The sequence below is a fragment of the Seriola lalandi genome, unplaced genomic scaffold, assembly GCF_002814215.2.
Source record: "Seriola lalandi dorsalis isolate HSWRI2012SDOR001 ecotype SW California unplaced genomic scaffold, Sedor1 jcf7180002054959, whole genome shotgun sequence".
Classification (NCBI taxonomy): Eukaryota; Metazoa; Chordata; class Actinopteri; order Carangiformes; family Carangidae; genus Seriola; species Seriola lalandi.
The window spans coordinates 437,174-458,212 of NW_019525510.1; the positions used below are offsets into that span (position 1 = coordinate 437,174).

Genomic DNA, 21,039 nt, shown 5'->3' on the forward strand with positions numbered 1-21,039 from the left:
CTACACACAAATTACAGCTTCAAGGGGAAACAAGACTACCTTAACCTTACTGTCTACCAGTGCATATAGCCTAGCCTATGATGAATGATAATAATAATAATAATACAGTGGAAGACATTTATGTCCCTAGAAAACCCACTTGCTTTGAATGTAATTCCAAAAACTTCGATAACACATCTGCAGATGAGCATATTAATTAAGGATCACAGTAGGAGTGTGAACACCTGGGATTCTAACTAGCGACCTTCAGGTCATTAGTCTATTTGCCATAGACAGTACATGCTAACCAAAGAGCCTGAGCACAGACAGATGGTATTATTAGCTGTGCCACACTGAAAGTGCTACTGAATTCAATTTTGGGAATACATTTGATTTTTGGCTGTATAGGAATATATGATTATAGGCTAAAGCTACATTTCAGTGATACATTAGTGCAGTTTCATTTAAAATCTATACATTTTGTTGACTGAGAAGCTGAAGGATATAATGTTTCAGAAAAGAGTACCATATATGCCCCTTCCTTCAAGTGTCCAATATTACATATGATGTAACTTTATGAACAACAATGTACTGATAACTACCAAACCACAGTCTGCTCTAACAGTGCCTCATCATTTACAACTTTTCTTCCATGGTTCCAGTCTGAGCAATTTAAAGAACATGGCTTGAGGTATTAAAAGTCTGCTTTAAGAACTATGGTAAATTCACATTTAACTTGCTCGTGAAGCTGAAAGACAAAAACGATAATTGTAGTGCAGGAAGAGTGAGCTGCTGCTGTGTACTATTCATCACAGGCTGTGTAAACTGAGGTTTATTATTTGCTCAAAGTTAATCTCATTTATAAATATCTATTATTTACCACTTTAGCATCTGATAACAATGTAGCAATTTATCAGCAAAACAACCCATAAGAAGAGTTACAGTATCTACTAATATAAATGAGCTATGAAGGATCCAGTGAAATATGCCCTTCAATGTCATGGAACTCATACAGCACTAGTGGGTGTCACTAAAATGTCAAACAAATAAAGTCATCACAAATTTCAGTCAATCCTGTCTAATAACAATGTCCTTCTCACCATAACTGGTAACCGATTGGTTTGAACTTAAGATTGATGCCTCACTGTCTTGTCATACAAATACATCACATGATAAATATTGATACCACTTCATTGGACCTTTAAATTAAGCAATATTTGATTGGAGAAGTGAGTAGCTCACCTACGAGAAGTACTGTTCCGACTGCTAACCCACCACCTGTTTGTGGAGAAAAAACAAACAATAATATCAGTCACATGTTACAGACTCTGTCTTGCTCTGGATCAATGTGAACCACTCGCTTTGGCCAACTGCTACTCCCTCACTCTCTCTTCTGATTTCAACAACTGTGTATTCAATTTAGACATTTTGACTTGCCTCAGTGGTAAATAGGCCATGACTGTGTGTCAGTGAGCACATTAGCAGGATCCTGAAACCGAAGTGACTAAATGGAATACAAGCATCATTAATTTCTTTTTCTTTTTTTTTTTTTTTTTTTTTTTTTTTTTTTTACATATGTGCTGTTTCTACTGTGACATGTCAAAAAGTCTCTGTCAAAAAGGCCCTATAGAGATCTGGCTATCTGAGGAGACTTCTCATGTTTTGTTTTCACATTAGTTATGGCAGGAGTTCCATTAACCCTGTGGAAAATCTAAGGCAAGAGGATAAGAAGCTTTCAGGCCAGCAGTTGGTGATTCTGACTGCTTTATTAAATTAATTAAACATGGACTATTGTTGTTATTTTTAATTTAACCCCCAATGTTTTGGGGTTCTGTCAGACCATGGTCCCATATGTCAGTGTAGAAAAGTACTGTTTATGTCTGATCTGAGATTACAGGGGTTTAAACAGGTTAGGAGGCTGTGAGAACAAGAAAAGTGACAAATCTGAGGTGGCCACAACTGTACATTTGGTTAGATATAGCAAAATCACAATATAGAGAAAAAAACATGAAATAGTACACTCATCTGATCCTCCAAATGTCTTTACAGAATAAAGGAAAAGTTAAACCAGGAATGTTAGAACGTTTGATACATTGCTGTCCATGTCAGTCCAAGCATATCAATTTTGTGAATTTAAATTTTTATCTACCTGCCAGTTTTAGCTGCAGAAGACATACAGCTTGCACAAGAGAACAGCAGTGACCCTTCTGAGACAAAATAACTGCAATCCAAGTACCTACCCCTGTGATTTGATATGTATTTAAGATGAAGGGGGGCCATATTTTATCGTCCTACAATATGATAAAGAAGGCAAAAAGAGTAGATTTTCAGAACAAAGCCCATTCTATTGAATAATTTTAGTATAATATTTTTTCCATCATTTTAAATATTCCCCTTGTATTGTCTCCTAAAAATCTGAGTGTCTTTACATTACAATAGTTCCTGCTCCATTTGAGCACTACATGAATATCTTAAATCAAAACACACTCTGCAGTGACAGTACACTATTGCATGTACACAGGAAAACTCCACATAATCTTTCGACAAAATAAGCCTGAAATCTGCATGATGTCCATGATACTAATACCAACTTCCACACTTTCAATATAGTTTTTTTTCTTTCCTTGCAGTCGGAAAGTTCTCTCTCCTGTTTGGTTTATAGATTTTCCTTTGGATGAATAAACGCTGATGTCCTGTATATAATTTCAGTGTATTTAGCTGACGTTACATTGAGAAACACTGTTAGCTGTGTAGCTAGCGCTGATGGTAAACCTCAACAGCGAGACTGACCGAGCAGAAAGTCGAGTGAGGTGACACCGGTGGAAACTAAGAGCTGTCCGTTTTGAACCGAAGGTCTGGTACCAGGTATGGAGATTAACTTCCCCCTTGTTTTCTTCTGAAAACTCGTAGGATTGAACGTTGATCGCTCAGACGAGAGTTTACCCACACTGTTCACGGGAGCTGCCATACTGCTAATAATGTGGTGACGCTTGTTAATGTTTTGGAGCGTATTGTCCAATCATAAAAGACTTTGGTAGAGCTCGACCAATGAGGGCAGTGATTGTTACGGCGTCGCTTCCGGAAGCTGTCAAAGGGAAGTTCAATTTGTTCTGTGAAGTGCATGGTCAGAGCATTGAATCACACATTCACAGGTGAGTACAGCTCCGCTGCTATAAGCTGCTGTTGCATGGAATATTTCTGTGCTTTAAACAAAAACCGTGAGTGTATGTGTGCTTGGCATTAACCAGAAGCTATTAAATGCCTAATGACTTCTTGTGACTCCTGCTTGCTGCGGCTGTGACCTTGTTATTTCATAGCACAACATTACACAATATTGTTTTGGAAAATATATTCAAAAAGCAAGAATCAGACTAAAATGGTTTACTGGGTAATGGCGTATGTGTCACAGAACTTTTGAAACCTGATTAAAACTGTGTGTAACAAGGAGTATAGTCTCAGTGTTTTAAAACACACAGCAACATCTACATGAGTGACATTATTCCTCCTTATATGTAAAGCAGCCGTAATTGCCAGAAACTGAGCTGTTTTTTAGGATCCACTTTGTAAATTCTAAATGTTAAAACAGAGCAGAAATGCTTGTTGTTGCTGGCTACAAAGTACTGTGCTGCAAGAGCGTATAGCGTATCCATGGCCTATATAAAGAAAGACTAAATCAATCAGTCAAAAACTGTCTTCCAACTTACATCCTTATGTTATGGTCGGTCTTATGTAATGTAATGTAATAAATAGACCATGGATTGTATTTGTAAAAGTGCATCATAACAGAGAGCAGCTTCATGTGCCTGGGCACATGGTAGCAGCTCTATGTAAACTACTTTATGTGTATTCATGGTTATATGCACTGTATGCTTGGGTAGGCCTTGATGATATGGAATAACGTGTTATCTCCCACCATATGCAAAATTTTATTTATTTTTTTGCAGTTTTGCACAGTCTAACCTGCTGCAGAGTTTGAGCCTCAATTCATTGTTTTGCTTACTGTACATTGTCACCATGTTATGTTACAAATAAAACTTTGAACTGCTGTTTAGTGGCAGCACCGCTGGACTGTATTGAGATATCACATTTTGGATATCGCCCAAGCCTAAAGCACTGTAGTCATTTTAAGCTGACAGTGAGTGTCACTGCGAATCCCTGTGCATCACTTCCCCAGTCACATTCAGTTCAGAGGGCGCAGCAGGTGTAAAGGTGCGGGAGAAACATGCAGAGCGTTACAGACATACAGAGGGAAACCACTGCAGCTCAAGGATAGCTGCAGACAGATAGAAGTGGTGAGCATCAGCTTCTTCTGAATGTCACTCACACTTTGAAAGTTTTGAGTAATGGTCACAGACCAATGAGCACTACTCTTAAAGCTGATAACACCAACACAGACTGTTCCTTCTAATACCTGCTCCACACCAATCCACCTGAGTAACCTGATAATGACCCACTGGCATCTTCTAATTTGAAATACATTCTTATTACTGGTAAGACTTTTTTCCCTGAAACATAGTAGTAAACTTGAGCATTTGAGGTCCAATATATGTATATAAAATATTATATATTATATGACTATCTCTTCCATTTTGAGCGTTTTTGTATTTTTAAACACAACAAAAATATCCTAGATTTTACCATCATCAAAAAAGTTGGCTTTAAGTGCAATATGACATTTATCTAATGTTTGATATTATTTTTAACTCAGAGTGGTCCAGAATACATGTTAATATCTAGAAAATAAGATTGATATTATCTAAAATATCGAATTGGCATTCAAATACAATATGAGTCTATTTTACAACACACAATCAAGTATTATAACAGCAAAATCTATTCATAATAACTGAGCACGTTGCGATTACTCTTCTGCACGCTGAGGTCTCCAACATTAACAAAAACTAAAAGAGCTCATACATGAGGTCCAGGACTAAAATGTGAAATGTAATGCAGCACTGTGCTCAGCAGCTAATGGACCTTTTTCACTTTCTACATTTTGACATGTCACGCAAGGAGAAGCACAGGTGTTAATAATAAAATTCATGATGGATAAATTCCATTAAGCTGCTTTGGTTACAGGGTCCTAGTATTGTGCTTGATGGCTCACTGTCACACTGCGATGGGACACTTTAATGTCAGATAGAGTGTTTTTCCTACTATGAGAAGTCAAAATGTCTGCAATGAAAAAGGCCTATTGACGTAACCATATTCGAGAGCTCTGAATGTTCTGTCAGATTAGGTGAACCACTGGTAGGGGAGAGGCCAGTTTCTTTTGTACTGTGTAATGTCCACTATTAATACTGGTTAACTGATGAGTGATCAGTATAATCCTTAAGACAGCTGTGAAAAAGCTTTGTGTGGCAGAGAGAGGCCAGAGGCAGCACAAGCTCACAGGATACTGTTAGGCTCCAGAGGAAGCAATCGCCCAACTGCTCACTTTACAAATGCTCTTAGCAGAGGCAGTCCTGCTGTTTTGACAGCACTGTTGAGATTTATATGTGCTGACAGGGGACCAAGGGAATATATCATGACTGACAACACTGGGCATTGTAGAAAGCTTATATGAGACAAATAAGATGCACTGACTGACCTGCATCTCAGACGGAGGAGAGCCTGGTTCAGCAGTGCAACGTGCAGGATGCCCATACACCAATGTGGAAACTCCTCTGCACAGTGCCAGTCACCTAATTCTTAATGCTGGTAAATCCTAATTGAACCCTTGGGTTCTGTAGCACAATACAGTGTGTGGCAGTGTAAACACGGCAGCCTAATTGTACAAAAATAACGTAATTTTCTCCGTTTTCGACGTGTCATCTGTTCATGTTTTTGCTACAGTGTTTTTGTCAGTTCTTTCAGTAGCTGTATCTGATTGAGCTATATAATGGCAGCAGTCATAACATGTCAGATCTTTCCTGGTCAGACTGTTTTGGTTCCTTCAGTCTAATTCTGCCATCAGGGAAGAACTCCGAGAAGCAGTTGACCGCTTGTGTCTGGAGGAGGCAAGATTATCATCAACATGCACTATATTTGTTTTGTTAGCGTTGAAAGGAAAGTAATATTCTAAGGGTGCAAGTACAATAAGCAGAGGATGGGTTTTGTACACAGCTAATTTAGTCTAAAGATTTGACTTTTTCCATACATTTATCATCTCATATTGTTTGAATAGCTTTATTTTGGTTTCCTGAGATTTTTTCCTGTTGAAATACAGCACGCTATATTTATCTTGACCTACGGGATAGGAGAAAAATAGACTATGAAAAAAATACCAAAAGCATACTCATTTAGAATTAAAGGAAATCACATTCTTAAAAATCATAGGTTGGCTTTTCTGCTGAGGTATACATCAGGCTTTGTCATAAGCTGGTCAGAGCAAAACACCAACTCCTTTGTGAATATGATACAACACCAGATAAGATCTCTCAGCTCTTTCAGCACCAGGCCAGCAGCACGCATTCGCTTGTGGTCAATACAATAAGACTTAGTTGCTGATTTTTCCATTCAGTGTAATTGGCTGGGGACTCTGTCAACCCACACTTCCTTTCAATTCATAGCAGTTGTATTCATATCACTTGGCTATTATTTGCACTGCCTGACCCATTGATTGTAGATTTAAACCCTCAGCTCCTCAAATAGTAACCTCGCTCAGCTGTTTCACGGCTGTGTTGCCGTGAGCAACAATGAAAAGAGCAATATGGAGATCAGTCTCTTCAATTAATCCTCTGATAGAAGGCAGACCTAGAAGAAATGGGGGCTAGACATCATACTCTGTGACTGAGACTTTTACATCTGTCACTCTCCGTCCAGCCAGGTGTCTGCGTCTAAATCAGCAGGATTATCTCTGATTGGACTGATAGTTGAAACAGACCCCCCTGGTTGCCAAACCTCCTCCTCTTTATAGCTCACATTAAGATCAAATCAAGCTCTGCGCAACAGGACTAATGCCCCACCCTCCTCTGCCTTCTGCTGCTCAGAGGAAGACATCAGAGGTGGGATTCGTCCCTTCTCTGGTGCTGCCTGCACCTCCAAACTCCCTTCCATCTGGGATCCTTAGGGAGAAGAAGAATATCTGACAAGGGACTTGTAAGCCTCTTAGCCCCCCTGTTGCCCAGCTCTCTCTCAGCCCATGTTTTCCTAATTTAGTTGTGTAAGGAGTCTACTGCAAGGCCCTTGTGTGCTGTTTGGATTGAAATTCTCTTTGTGGTTCTAATAGACTGGCCATGTATATCAATTAACACTACTCAGCCAATGGCAGGTTCAAATCTCTTGAGACCAGTGGCAGTAATTCCTTTTTGAATATTTCCTTATTGCTTCAATAATGTGTATTTAATTAGGGATAAATTTTGACGGTGTTGTTTGCTTTGCTTTATTATTTGTTTAATTTATTTTTTGCTCGCTGTTCCTGTTTCCTTTGAAATACATCAGTGACAATGATCAGATTGTTTTGAATTAGCCAAACTTAGTGGAACTGTGTGCAAGTTTTTCCCCATGTGTAAATTATAGTGAACATATTTTTTGTTGAATTAACGACCTTAATGATACACTAGTTATCTTTAAGTCTCAAACTTTAAGACGTGTCATTGTGTTGATGTATTTGCCACCAGTCTTTGATGATAAGACAATTTCCTTGAGTATTGCCAAGGTCATTTCATTGTTTCTGCCCTGAAGAAGCATCACTTTTACTCCTATGAAAGAACAATTACAATTTGCCAAATGCTTCTGAGTTTTTGAGAGACTCTTTACATTTTCTTGTGGATGTGTCAGTCATAGCGACATTCAGGTAGCCTCTTTATTTATGTCAGTGCAGATGACGGAATTACACCTCCTTCACGTTTTATTGTTGCAGGGTCTCAAATTGTTCACTTAAAACGCTTTTGACAGCTGGGTGGACACAATGATGGGCATCTCCAGTACTGCTGCACTTTATGCTCATACTTGATATTGCAACAAAAAAAAAAAAGTTTTTTGTTTGTGTTTTTTTTTCAATTCATTTACTTGTGATTGCTCTGCCCCGAGTGGGCTGAGCAACCCCAGTAAGAGGATCGCAGAGTTAAACACACAATGAGGTGTTTCCATCGGCAGCTATTCATTTGAGAGCCCTTCTTTTCGCCACTGTAGCGCTGTGCTGTGACCACGGGAGGCTGGTGGCCACAGATGGTTCAGCAGAGAGGGCTGCACTGACTTTCTTTGTTTTCCCATGAACATGTTTAGCGTGTAATCCTGGATTAACAGAGGGACTTTGTGTTAATTTACAGCTGTAATACAGCATTCAATTAATGTTGGTAACCCCCAACACACACATGTGCTGGGTATTAGGGCCAAGCGATAGTGTGGGTTGCCTGACTCTTTGGTCGGGAGAATTAGAGGTAATAGAGATCCAATCAGAGGTCTCTGTGGATGTCCACCTCATTCTGAATCCCAAAGGAGTCACTGCAGCTCACATATACCCTTTTTATGAAACACATAGGTAATGCTATTGTCTGTGCACATTCACGCCACATCACACCACATGCACACACACAGACACACTATCAATGACAGAGGGTGCCTCAGAAAACCAGGCGGCTGCATATGGACTCTCTTGATATCAGTCACTGGCCGTGTGATCTTGTTATGCAAAGTCCCTTAATCCCTACCTATGATGAATGCACACTGGAATGGGGGTGGGTGGGGGGGGCTGAAAGAGAGATATGAGGGCAGCTGTACGGGAGGCTGTCCACTGTGCTTTGCGAATGAGTGCTAGCAAAGATTCCTGATCCCCAGCCTAGCAGAAGGAAGTGCACATGTGAGATCATGTCTGAGAGTGCATTACAGTACCGCAATGACAGAGATACTGGCGGAGGAAATGGAGAGCGAGACGAATAGAATATGTTGCCGTAGTACAGACCTGAGATTCACATTAACCTTTAGACCACTTGCTTCCCAACAGAGGAATTATAGGGCCAGAGGTGTTACTGTACCAGCTGAGGGAGGATTGAGTTTATAATTCCTGTGGAACGGAACAAGAGACAGGAGCAGGCTGCGACTGGAAAGGGGCACTTCATTTGGGCACTGTGCTGAGAGTATATATGTCCCCCCTCACCTGCTCGAGCACTGTCATTCACAGTGGCGGCAAAAAGCATGAGGGTTGCCAGGGGTGATCATGGAACAGAGGGAAGAGCGAAGTAGCAGCACACAGGGAGGCAAAAGGATAGAGTTGGTCTTTTTTGGATCAGAGAGGATGTCGAATGGGCCAAAGAGACAAACCATGCTAGGGATGAAAGAATAGATAGAGGGTTTAATAGGTGGAATATAGTTGGCATGAATGAGAGAGCATTGTGCGTCTGTTTGTGTGTGAGAAGAGTGGAGGGGGGTAATGGGATTAGGGGTAACACCTTTGGCAGGGCTTGGGAGAGCCACCTGACACCCGGTCTGTTGGGGACCTAGGGAGAAGGGGGGCAAGGGAGAAATTGGGGGTCTAATCCATGTCCATCTTTGGGAAGTCATTCCCAGAGCTCTGAGGATTTGGGGCTTTGGTTTCCGCTCTGCTTGCTTTGGTTAATAATACCCTGGGAGGGAGAGAAGACATGGAGAGAGAAATAGGGAAAGAGACAGAAGGAATGGGGGAGACAGAGAAAAAGATTTCTTTACCCTGTGGTGGACTGGCAGGACAGCGCCCTGAACCAAAAATGTTTGAAGTACATACTAACCTCTAAGCCAAGTTGTATCTATTCTTTTCTAAACATACAGTTCTGTTTGTTTGTTTGTTTGTTTGTTTGTGTGTGTGTGTGTGTGTGTGTGTGTGTGTGTGTGTGTGTGTGTGTGCGCAGGTGCGCGTGTGTGCGCGTGCGTGCGCAGGTGCGCGTGCGTGCGCAGGTGCACCTGCGTACGCACCCTGCATGGTTGTGTGCAAAGATTGACTTACTTTCTTCTGTCCATCCAACAGGTTGCAGCTTGAGTAAAAGTCAATAACCTGAGTGTGGCTGGGATGTTTGCTCAGAAGACACACGGATAGTCCTTGTGTGTGTTTGTGTGACAGTGTTTGCAGGGCGAGAGGTTGGGCGCTGGGTTGTCTTTGTGTTTCTATGGTGCTGACAGAAGTTGATAACTGTTCTAATGATTGTGGTGGTAGTGGAGGCAGCACAGTGTCAGGGACTAGCTGCAGACGTTGCGGAGCTGCTTGGCTGGATGTGTCACAGCTTCTGTGTTTGTCCATCACCTCAGCACAAGGTGTTGATTGGTCCATCCTACACCGGATCAAAGTTCAGGGCAGTTTTCTGGTGTGAACTGGCTGCTCAGCCTCTGAGAATGAAACACCAGGGAATGTGCCATTTTAGCAGTAGGCCAACTGTGACAACCTTGTCCACACTTTTAAAAATTAAACCCCAAACAGCTTTTGTTTTTAGAAATCCTGTAAAGGACATAAGCCTACCATAAATGTATCAGACACTGAATCATTTTCTCACCACTCTATATATAAAGCACTTGATAGCTATACACATTTTACATTATGCCATAACTTATGGTTGTGTTTTTTGCTGTAGGTGGAGATGTTCCGCCGTGCGCTGGGGAAGACCTTGGGGTTTGTGGGCTACACAGTCCAGTATGGCTGCATTGCACATTGTGCCTTCGAATACATTGGAGAATTTGTGGTGGTTGGTATTTTTTAATATTACAGAATTGATTAATAACTGATATTTTTTTCTCAAATTAATTTCATCCATTTATGTAGAAGAAATAATTGTGTTTTTTGTTGTTGTTTTTGTTGCTTCAGTGCTCTGGTCCATCCATGGAACCTACCATTGTTAACTATGATATAGTCTTCTCTGAGCGGATGAGTCGTCATCTTTGCAAAATACAAAAGTGAGTTCCAGTCAGTGGACTCATGGCAAAAAAGGAGACAATAACCATGTTGGAATATGTTTTATGTATAAGTAATATTTCACAGTTTACATTTTTGATTAACTGGAAAATTTGTGACCATTTTTTTTCCTTTTCTTTTCTCAAACGAGTAAAGGAAAGGATGTCAGCAATTTCCTACAGATACACAATACATCATTGATAATTCAAGATATTTAGCATTTTCTGTGAATGCACCCTGAGTTGTGTCAAATTAAGTGCTTGTGTTTATGCTTTCTTTTCAGGGGTGATATAGTAATTGCAAAAAGTCCATATGACCCAAATATGAACATCTGTAAAAGAGTAATTGGGTTGGAGGGAGACAAAGTCTGCACAAGTGCCCCATCAGATATGTTCAAGGTCCATACATATGTGAGTATGTTACATCATACAAACCCATATTTGATGAATGTTTAATGCTTTTCAGCTGCTTTGCTTGTATACATTTCCTGTGATTACCTGCTTTACCAAGTACAGTTCCTGGTGGCAGTTTTACTGTTTTGCTTCCTGCAACTCAAAGAGTCTCTATGGAAGAAAAAAGGTTAAAAAGATATAGTGAAAGTATGAATGAATAATGCGTTTACAGCAAAAGACTTGATAGTTTGTTTCACCCTAAAATGACAAACAGAATCTCTATGCCTAATGCAAAACTGTCTCTCTGTTTGTCTTTGGTTTTCTTTGTGTTTGTACCACAGTCTATAGACTATCACAGTTGTTTACATTTTAGACCGCACACATCCATTTTGTGTCATTGGTCAAAATATCAGCTTTTGACAACACCTATATTTCCTCAGAACAGTGATAAAACCAGAGAGTGAGCAGGGGTTCTGCTGCTGAAACCACTGTCATTGCTTTTCTATTACTACTCTCCCCAACGCCCACAGCTCAGGCCTGCAATCTCTCTGAAGCCTGTTAGAGTTAGTGCCAGCCGAATGGACAGACTGATGGGTGGGCGGAGGTGTGTGCGTGTGTGTGTGTGTGTGAGAGAGAGAGAGAGGAAGAGAGACAGAGCGTACATACGTCTGCAAACCAGAGGTTGCGTTTATGTTGCATGTTTTTGAATTTATTGTGTATTTTATAGGCTGTGGGCAGACTGTTGAATGGGTTCAGTGAAACATAGCATAAGGCCAAGCCTGTAAGTGTCATTCAACAAATGAAATGAGAAATAAAGAGATTTCCTCTTCTGTTAGCTTCACCTCCACATACAGGGAAATGAACTTGTAATAGGTGACATTGTTGCATTGGGCTTCATGATCCCAGGATGTAGTTATGGATTCAAGTCTCAGTTCAAGTCATTTTTAAACTTGCCACTAGGTGGAGACCTGCTATATTTTGGCTTTCCCATGAAGTGTAGGATAAAGCTTATTGACCTCTTGTCATTTTGGATGCTCCACTTTTATTTATTTATATCCCACAGCTACCTAAATCAGTCAATTTATGATGACATATTGGTGGCATGTAGTTTTCTGTGCTTCAGGTCACTTTGTAAATCTTTCTTCAGTTTCCTACAGTCAGTTAATCTCAATCACGTTCATGGGGATCTGCTTCATACCAAGTGGCAACCTCCAAGGCTGAAAAGGGATGCCAAAGTGACGAATACGGTAGTCCCTTGAATGGCAACTTGAGGCAGAGGCAGGTACTGCCAAGATGTCATTGGCGGGGCAACCCACTCTGAGCTTAAAAACACCTATGAGATTTATGGGGGATGTCACAGAGGTTACGTCCCTCTTTTACAGTCTATGCTTCACACCAACAATAAGTATGACATGTATTAGAGATTTTGCGAATCAGATGTTCTGTCTTCTGACTGACACATTTTTAAGGCCTGACTTTGCAACAGTGTGATCCCCCTTTTATCTGGCTAACAGACCTATATGCAAAGATATTCAGTTAACACTGGTTAAAAAAGAAAAAGCAGCAACTCCTCACATTTGAGAAGCTGGTAACAGAAAATTTGTCATTTTTTGCTTGATTAAACAAAAGACAGGCTTAGTTGATCATCAAAATTGTTACTGATTAATTTTCTGTCCATCAACTAATTGATTAATTGACCAATCATCTCATCTTATGTTTGAAAAAGTAAAACTGCTTAATTTGTCAAGTAGGGATTGCTGACATCAATAATGTGTTCATATCAGCCATATATTTTTCAAATGGTCGCAACCTTACATATTTGTTCTATTCATTTTACCAGATCAAATGATTGTTTTCAAACTGTAAAGTAGTGCAAAGCTAAAAGTGATATTTGTACAGTAAGCCTCCAACATCACTAGTAGAACAAATGTACCTGGGTTTTGTTTGGATTCATTATGCAGCAGGAATAGGATGATGATGAGGGTTGATGTTTACGGAGGGAATTGTCCCACCCTGGAAAAAAAGTGTTGTGCTGTAGTAAAAATATGGGATATTCTGCATGTGTATTTGTAATTCTTTGTTTTGCTACCCTAAACTGTTCCCGTCATGAGCTTCACAAAGAAGGTGGTAAGCTTGAAATAACCATTAAGTCTTCACAAAGCTGATTGTCACTAAGCTATTTTTAAATTTGTGTTAATTTTTTTTACACCCAGGAGCAAAATCACTGGCTTTATGTAACAGCATTTGAGATAACTGAGAAAATACCTGCTGTTCACATAAATGTTGGGGTTCCCCTTAGGGGAATTTTTACCCCCCCCCCAGAGAATGTATGTGTTTTTGTGTGACTATTAGGATGGTGTGAGACAATATGGGTGGACCTGTAAAGATGAATTTTGGAAGGCGGTGTTAGATGCTGTCATCACCTCCTTTTTTTGTTCTGACAGACAGACAGGTCCTCTCTACCCTCAGAGATCCAACAGGAGACTAATTGCCCTGTCACCTTTTAGGAATCATTTCTGTGTCTGAGCTATTGTGTCAAAACAATGACACTTGATCCCTAATATTATAGCAAAGAGAGAGACAGACAGAGGGTGAGAGAGATATGATCTGTTTTTTTGCTGTAAAGATGGACAGAGCAATATGGTGAAAGATGAATTCTATAAGCCTGTATGTATTTAAGCAGAACATAATTCACCACCTCAATCATGTTAACATAATGAGCACTGTAATAGTGTGGCTGTTAAACAACACACCTCCGCAGTGAGGAGAGCTCCAGTTTCAGCTCATCTTGACACATCTGACAGGTACACAATGCCTTGTGTTGACCCAGCCTACATCCACAGGATTCTGCCATCCATCAAACAGGAGCTGCCGGCAGGGCAGATTAAAGTGACTCCATGTGTAGATACTACAACTCGTGTGTTGGGCCTACATGGATCTATTCTATGGGGGTGTGTGTGGTTGGAAACATCATCTGCTCCACTGTCAAAATGAGACATGTTGATACTTTTTGTGTGCTAAAGTGACGAATGACTCAAGTATTTCCTCACCACCATGTCTACAAAGAAACCTCTTAAAGAGAGTAATGATATGCATGCAGGGAAACAAGTGAGGCTCATGGTTTTATGGTGATTTACACGTGTTTTGAAACAGCATTTAATTTTGAGAAACTCGGTCAAGGATAGTGCTTTACACTGCTGTAGTTTTTGTTCAGAAGTTTGCCTGTGGCTCACTATGTTTTTTTTTTTTTTTTCCTTGTTCACACCTGGGACTTGCAAGGTGGTATGCACAAGCTTTTATCCTCATGCTGCCCACAGTACAGCGGTTCAGATTTCAGACTTCTTCACTCTCTCACTTTTCTGAAACATTGCCTGGTTGATCTTTAAGGTATTCTTGTCTTCACTCAAGCTTAAGTTCTTCTATTTGTTTTATGAGAATCAAAGTCCCGTCTTTTGCCATTGTTGATTGGATTGATTGACTGTAACAGAGCTGAAGTGATCAAGAGCGGCTGTGAAAAGCATCCTATTATCAAGAAATGAAGTGTTTTTGTGTTAAGGCTGTCCATTCAGCAATGATTTTACCAAATTCTGGATAAACACCTGAAATTTCTTTATCAAACCTCAACGTCTTTAGGATGAGTGATGAAAATGAATTGTCTTTTTAAGGGGAAGATGAGGAGAAACGGGATTCTGGTTTGACAGATGACAAACGGTGGTGTTTCTTTTTCCTGTGCTTGGGAGCCAGCATATGTTACCATGTTAATGAGGTGTAATGGTGGGAATCCAGCATGCTGACATATGGTTCTCAGATGACTCCTTTAATGATATTCATTTGTGTCGTCGTTATTTAGTGAGTTGTTTACCTCATGTTAGGTCAACATGTCACTGGCTCATGATTATGTCACGTCATCTGTCTCAATTATCGAATATGAAATGAAACGCAGCATCCCACTGTAGGTTTGAAAACTGTAATCAGAGAGCTGGGTGATAGGAATAAGGAATACGAGCTGAGGCGAAGATGTGTAGATGTCACCTCAGTGTGGACAATATTCTTTTTCTTTATTCATATTATTCTCTTTCCTCTAGAGGACTTTTGCCGTTAAAAAGTTAGGCAACACAAAAATAGACTCGTGGATTGTGATGCCCATTATGACAATATAATGTGTTGTTGATCCTGTCTGCACATATAGGGGGGACAGCGCACTTAATTAGGGCCTTGACAAGCCTACTCTTCTAAAGTGATGAGATTAATCATAATTGGTGTCACTGTGAATTAGAGCCCGCTTGGATGACTGCCCCACTGGCAGGTCGGACCGCGGTGGAGACCCTTGGACACTGCTGTTAGCCGCAGCTTAGCCCTCTTTTCTCCCTCTTTCTCTCTCTGTCCTTCTCTCTCTCCCTCTCTCTCTCTCTTTCCCTCTGTCTCTCCCTCTCTCCCTGCCCAGCTATCTCAGGCCCCTCTCTAGCTTTGCCCTCCCTGGGTAAGAGGGGCGCAGATCTCAGCCAACAGCCTAATGACCCCGTTTGAAGTTCTTCTAAATCCCTCCCGACCCTGCCCGTTACCCATGACCCCTCTCCTAAGACGGTGCGGGGTTAAAGAGGGACAGGCAGGTTGACGTTAAGATAGGCTGAGGAGGGAGGGACGGCTGAGCCCTGTTTAGGAGTAGGGGGTGGGGTTAAGGTAGATTCTCACTACATAATAGATCAACTCACTTAAAGTTAAAGTTAAGTAGTGCTGCAATTTCAGAGTGTTGCTTTCTATTTGATTCCTTTGTTTTGCAGTAAAACAGTCTATTTCATAATCATTTTTTGCCCCTTTTTGTGTTTTGTGATATTTTCAGGTTCCAAAAGGCCATGTATGGCTAGAAGGGGATAACCTTAGGAATTCCACTGACTCGAGGAGTTATGGCCCAGTTCCCTATGCCCTCATCCGAGGGCGTGTTTGCTTAAAGGTAACAGGGAAGGTGTACTATACATGTGTTGTCAAGTATTCAAATCAATATTTGGAAAGTCAGGGCATTAGTGTTGTTATGTCTCTCATACATGGGCTCTGACTGTGCTAGGTGTTGAGCTCCTGGCCAAGCCATATATGATGATGTTTTTTTTTTTTTTATTTGGGTTTTTTTTTTTTTTTTTAATCAGTCCAGTATGGCCATTATAAGCACAGTGCAGAGATGTGAGTCAGTTGGAAGTTCAAAGCAAGTGTGTCTGATTGACCAAAGCCTGGACAACATATTGTCTAGCTTTCCATTCTGCTGTGTTGTCATGTCACGGGATGTCATAGCAACCACGACCCTGGAAACAGGTCAGCCAACCTTCTGCCCATCTGATTGGACAGCGACACTCCACTGGAGGCCCTATTACGACAGCTGATGAAATAACAAGATCTTCTATGAAGTCAAACACATCATTAAAAGCCATATTAGCAAATGTGTCCAAGAAGTGAGATAATGTATTGTACATAATGGTTGGAAGTGCTTTATTTTGTCATTACATGAGTCTTATCTCTGTTTTAACCCATTATTTCGTTCTGCCCTTTGTCCTACGCAGCTCTGGCCACCGCATAGTTTTGGGACCCTCAGTGAAAGCCCAACAAGACGGATCATAAAAACTCAGAGTGACTCAGACTCAGATTGACTCATGCACTTTGTTTATACTGTACGTTACTTTGTTTCCAGTCATTTTTGAATAAAACACTTTTCAATTATACAGGCCTCATCATTTTATTGTTTTATAACTGACAGCATCCTGTCATTTGAAGCTTATGGTGTGCTGGCTGTGGCGGTGAAGCACTGTAGGAACAGCACTGCATGAGCAGCGAGTAAAGCTGTGTCTCTGTGGAAATGCTAATGGCAGAGAGCACGGAGAGGCAAATGTGAGATGCAAGGTGTACATTGGGGATTGTGCTCATTCAGTAATAACACAAACAAATAATTAGGTTTCAAGTCAGAATTAAAGACCAAATCATATCTAACACTAACAGTACATACAGTGTATTGGGATAGTGACTTGTAGTTGAATTTTACTGTTTAACTGGTTATGAAATGCACCTAAATCACATATTTCCAGGATGTTTGTACGTGTGCTTTAAACAGGGATATCTCTAAATCTACAAACTATGACCTCAGTAAAAACATGTTTCATTCCCTTAAGCTGTTATTAATTTCATGTTTATGCTTTTTTAGTAATATGGCAAAACAAAAGCTCTCTCATTGTTCAATATTTCATCATGCTGCCAGGGCAATTGAAAAAATGTCAACATTTCCCATTTAACCATACAATATTAATAAGCACTTAGTAAGGGCCTTGCTCACCACTGAATGCATTGTGTGTGTGTGTGTGTGCGCGCGCGCACATGCGTCTGCATGTGCGTGCGTGTGTGAGAGAGACCAAACGTGGTATACGTTTAACTAGGTTTCTTACAGGACTGTTACAGGAGTGCATGTGCATGACAAAGACTTAACAGGGGAAGTAATGTGGTAGTAGTGTGGAGGGATGAAAAGAGAGCATTAGCTGCACGTCATGTTTTGTAGCTACCTAAAATAATTAAATCCAAAATCTGAAAAAAAGATGATGATGCAAAAATAAATTAGTCTTAAGTGATGCAGTTTCCACCTCTGAACGGCAGGTAAAATTGAAACAGAAGCAAACACACAGGAAAGACTGCACTTGGTCATTAAACAGCCTAGAGCAGAGTGTAGTGGTGTATAGTGAAAGTGGGAATTTTACAGAAATCTGACCTGAGGGAAAAACTAAGCTGGTTGTGATTTCATATTTTCATCATCTTCCTGCTTACTCTCACATAACCCTCTTTTCTGCTGTATATTTCTAAGGCCTGTTCATCCTGCTCAGACCTTCCTGGACACAGAGACATTGGCAAATACACATACTTAGCTGCGGAAGCTCAGCTGGTCATTCTCCAAGGCAGAGAGGGACTCTTCTCCTTAGAGTTCCCCAGGGGAAGTGAGTTCTAGGCAGCCGTGGGTCCCTGTCCAGCTGCTTCCCCTGTCTGGAGGGGGCCAGAGGGTCACAGACAAGGCTCCCTGTGACACTGAATTATCTGCCTGAGTGTGACTGTGCCTGCTGGGAGGGACGCTCAAGATTGTGTAAGTGTGTGTGTGTGTGTGTGTGTGTGTGTGTGTGTGTGTGTGTGTGTGTGTGTAAGTGCATATGGAAAATTTTTCTGCAAGGTTTTGCTTCAAGCGCATCTTTGTTTCTCAAGGTTTAATATTCATCTGCTGCGTGTCAACATGGTGCCAGTGTTCAGCTGAAATGCTGACAAGTAATCTTAGCATGTCCCTTTAAAGATACTGCCCCATAGAGGGAGCTCTGACTGTTTACTAATGTAACTCAAGGCCTGGTGGTTGAGAACATTTTTTATGATTAACAATGATCAGTAATGTTGACAAAAAAGCTGAAGAAGGTTGATTCACACTATCTTAGGTGAACCGATATACAAATCTCTATTACTGTCCACCCCGAGGTGAATTTCTATTTAAAGTAAAGACTGGTCGTTTAAATGAACTGATATACAGGCTACAGTTGAGCTTCATATTACTTGAAGTGCGGCTTTGTTGTCATACTTTGAGTTGTGCCACGAGACCAGAGTTTCAAAGAGATGACCGGGCAGAGGTGTATATCACTATCATGCTGAGTGGGCACAAGGCTGGGAGTGAAGCAGGAAGAGATAGAGATCAGAAGAAACGGACAACAGACAGCTGTGCTGAGCTATGCAGCACCACAGAGACAGGCTGTGGGCTGTCAGTAGGGCTGAGGTGTGTCTGCTGCCTCTTTGAAGAGAAGACAACAGAACAGAAGTGTATTGCCGTCATGTTGCTACGGTATGCAGCTTGTTTGTCGTGCTCAGTTTCTGATGTCAAATGTCGAATATTGATTGAAATTCTTTAATACGAGTGAATGCTGTGGTAAAGGAAAGTCAGGCTCAGTTTTCTGTATCATTTCAGATTAATTTTTTTTTGCAATTTTTTTGTTTTAGGAAAGTCACAATTGATGCAACAGAGCCATAGATAGTCTTTTTTTACTCAACACATTTTTTTTCCTATCTCCACAATGCAACTCAACTGCTGACAGTTCAGTCAGTAATTCAGGTGTGTTATGCTAGTAGTGGCTAATGTAGCCATGATCTGCCAGGCTCAGACAGAGATGAGGATGGTCTGATGAGATCACTTCTGTCTACCTCCACACTCCAATTGTTTTTTTCGTGTTCAAACTTGTAGTGCTGAGCCCCAGCCGACACTGACTCAAGTGACATAACTTTAGGCAATTTATCAGACATACTCCAGCTCCCCCCAGAGCCAAAAAAAAAAAAAGATATATATATATATCAATAGTAGCTCTATAGTTCCTCATTTACATATGTTTTTTTTCTCGAATAGAATAGAAAGCCATTACATAAACTTTATTTTAAGTATCCATAAAAAAATAACATAAAAAATACAAATATTTTTTTAATCTTATGAATCTTTATACATTTTAATTACTTAATTTGCACTCATTTGTGTGACTAAATATCAATGATGGGTTTCAGGTTGGGAAAGCACTTCACTTTTCATAGCATTTTGTATTTGGATATAACTTCTGATAGCATTCATGACTTAGCCTTCTTGGTGTCCAAATCAAGCCAGTCATTACAAATTCATTCTTTTGTTGCTGCTCTGCCACATTGTGCGTATGAGCCTTTTAAGACAAGGGTTTCTTTAAACTACTGTAATCATCCCATTGCACGAAGTGATAAAATTAGCACAGCAAATTACCCTGATGGAGTGCTTATTATGAAGTTAATGAACAGTGGCTGTAGTTTTATTGTCTTGGGCTTGTTGCATATGTTTACTAAGAGCCACAGCAATGTGCAGTGTAATTGTACTGCCAAGTACTCTGAGAAACAGATTTTCATTATTATTATCATTATTATTATTATTATCATTATTATCATTATTATCATTATTATTATTATTATTATTATTATTATTATTATTATTATTATTATTATTATCACAGTTCCTCATATTTGCCATTGCTACTTTGTTTCCTAAAAGTGTTGCACAAACAAAATAAGGCGTTAAGCAAGAGGAAGACAGGAAATAACTGGAGGGGAGCAGACGGAACAAGAGGGAACTGGATTGAATTGCTGTATATGTGGCAGAGACAGGAAGACAGGCAATATCTGTTTGCTTGATTCCTTAGTTCATTTCAGGTTAATTGAATCCTTTAAAAGTGCAGAGACACGTGAAAGAGGAGCGCGGGAAGTATGGGTAAAGAGAGTGAGAGAACCGCCCGTCACTGGTAATGGCCTGGTTTGTTTATTTTCATATCCATGGTAGAGAACGTGACCCAAAAGTAAACTTAGGTCAGATGCTGCAGCATTACTCTGACAGCAAAATGTCTCTCTTAGTGCTGTCTGCAAACAAAAATATCTCTATCGTAAGGACACACCAACACACAGGAGGTCACTAATGAAAACCTGTGTTGCCTTTATCACACTAAACTTTTGCTCGTAAGATACTTTAACTAAGTTGAAGCCATATCAATCACACTGCTGCGCGAACTCAGTCACGCTTCAGTTCTCCTCCTCCTCTCTTTGCATATTTCTGTTCTGTTGTTGCATCCTGTTTTCCTCCTTCACTTTTTCTTTACTCTCCCTCCTCTACCATCCACTGGTGTTGCTGTTAGCTGATAAGGGAATTGCTCCTTTCATTGACGGATCCTTTCATTCTCTCCTTTTAATCAAGCCTGTTAGTACTTCTTAATTAAGACATCACAGTCGCGTTTGATCACTCTTGCTTTTCTGTGTGTGTGTGTTTGTGTGCGTGTG

General features: G+C 40.4%; 2 protein-coding genes across 2 annotated transcripts in view; one reads left to right on the forward strand and one right to left on the reverse strand.

Annotated features, from left to right (window-relative positions):
• Positions 1-2,957, reverse strand: part of elp4 (elongator acetyltransferase complex subunit 4) — a 53,230-nt gene extending 50,273 nt beyond the window's left edge. The window contains exons 1-2 of the mRNA XM_023395233.2: positions 2,770-2,957; positions 1,222-1,257 (exon numbers count right to left, since the gene is read on the reverse strand). Of these exons, the coding sequence (XP_023251001.1) occupies positions 1,222-1,257; positions 2,770-2,947 (214 nt within the window). The 5' untranslated portion in view covers positions 2,948-2,957. The remainder of the gene's footprint in view (positions 1-1,221; positions 1,258-2,769) is intronic.
• Positions 2,958-3,059: 102 nt separating this feature from the next.
• Positions 3,060-16,914, forward strand: immp1l (inner mitochondrial membrane peptidase subunit 1). The gene is made up of 6 exons (XM_023395238.2): positions 3,060-3,131; positions 10,500-10,610; positions 10,730-10,818; positions 11,100-11,226; positions 16,049-16,159; positions 16,758-16,914. The coding sequence occupies exons 2-6, from the start codon at positions 10,506-10,508 to the stop codon at positions 16,842-16,844; spliced, it is 519 nt and encodes a 172-aa protein (XP_023251006.1). The 5' UTR covers positions 3,060-3,131; positions 10,500-10,505; the 3' UTR covers positions 16,845-16,914.
• The last annotated feature ends 4,125 nt before the right edge of the window (positions 16,915-21,039 follow it).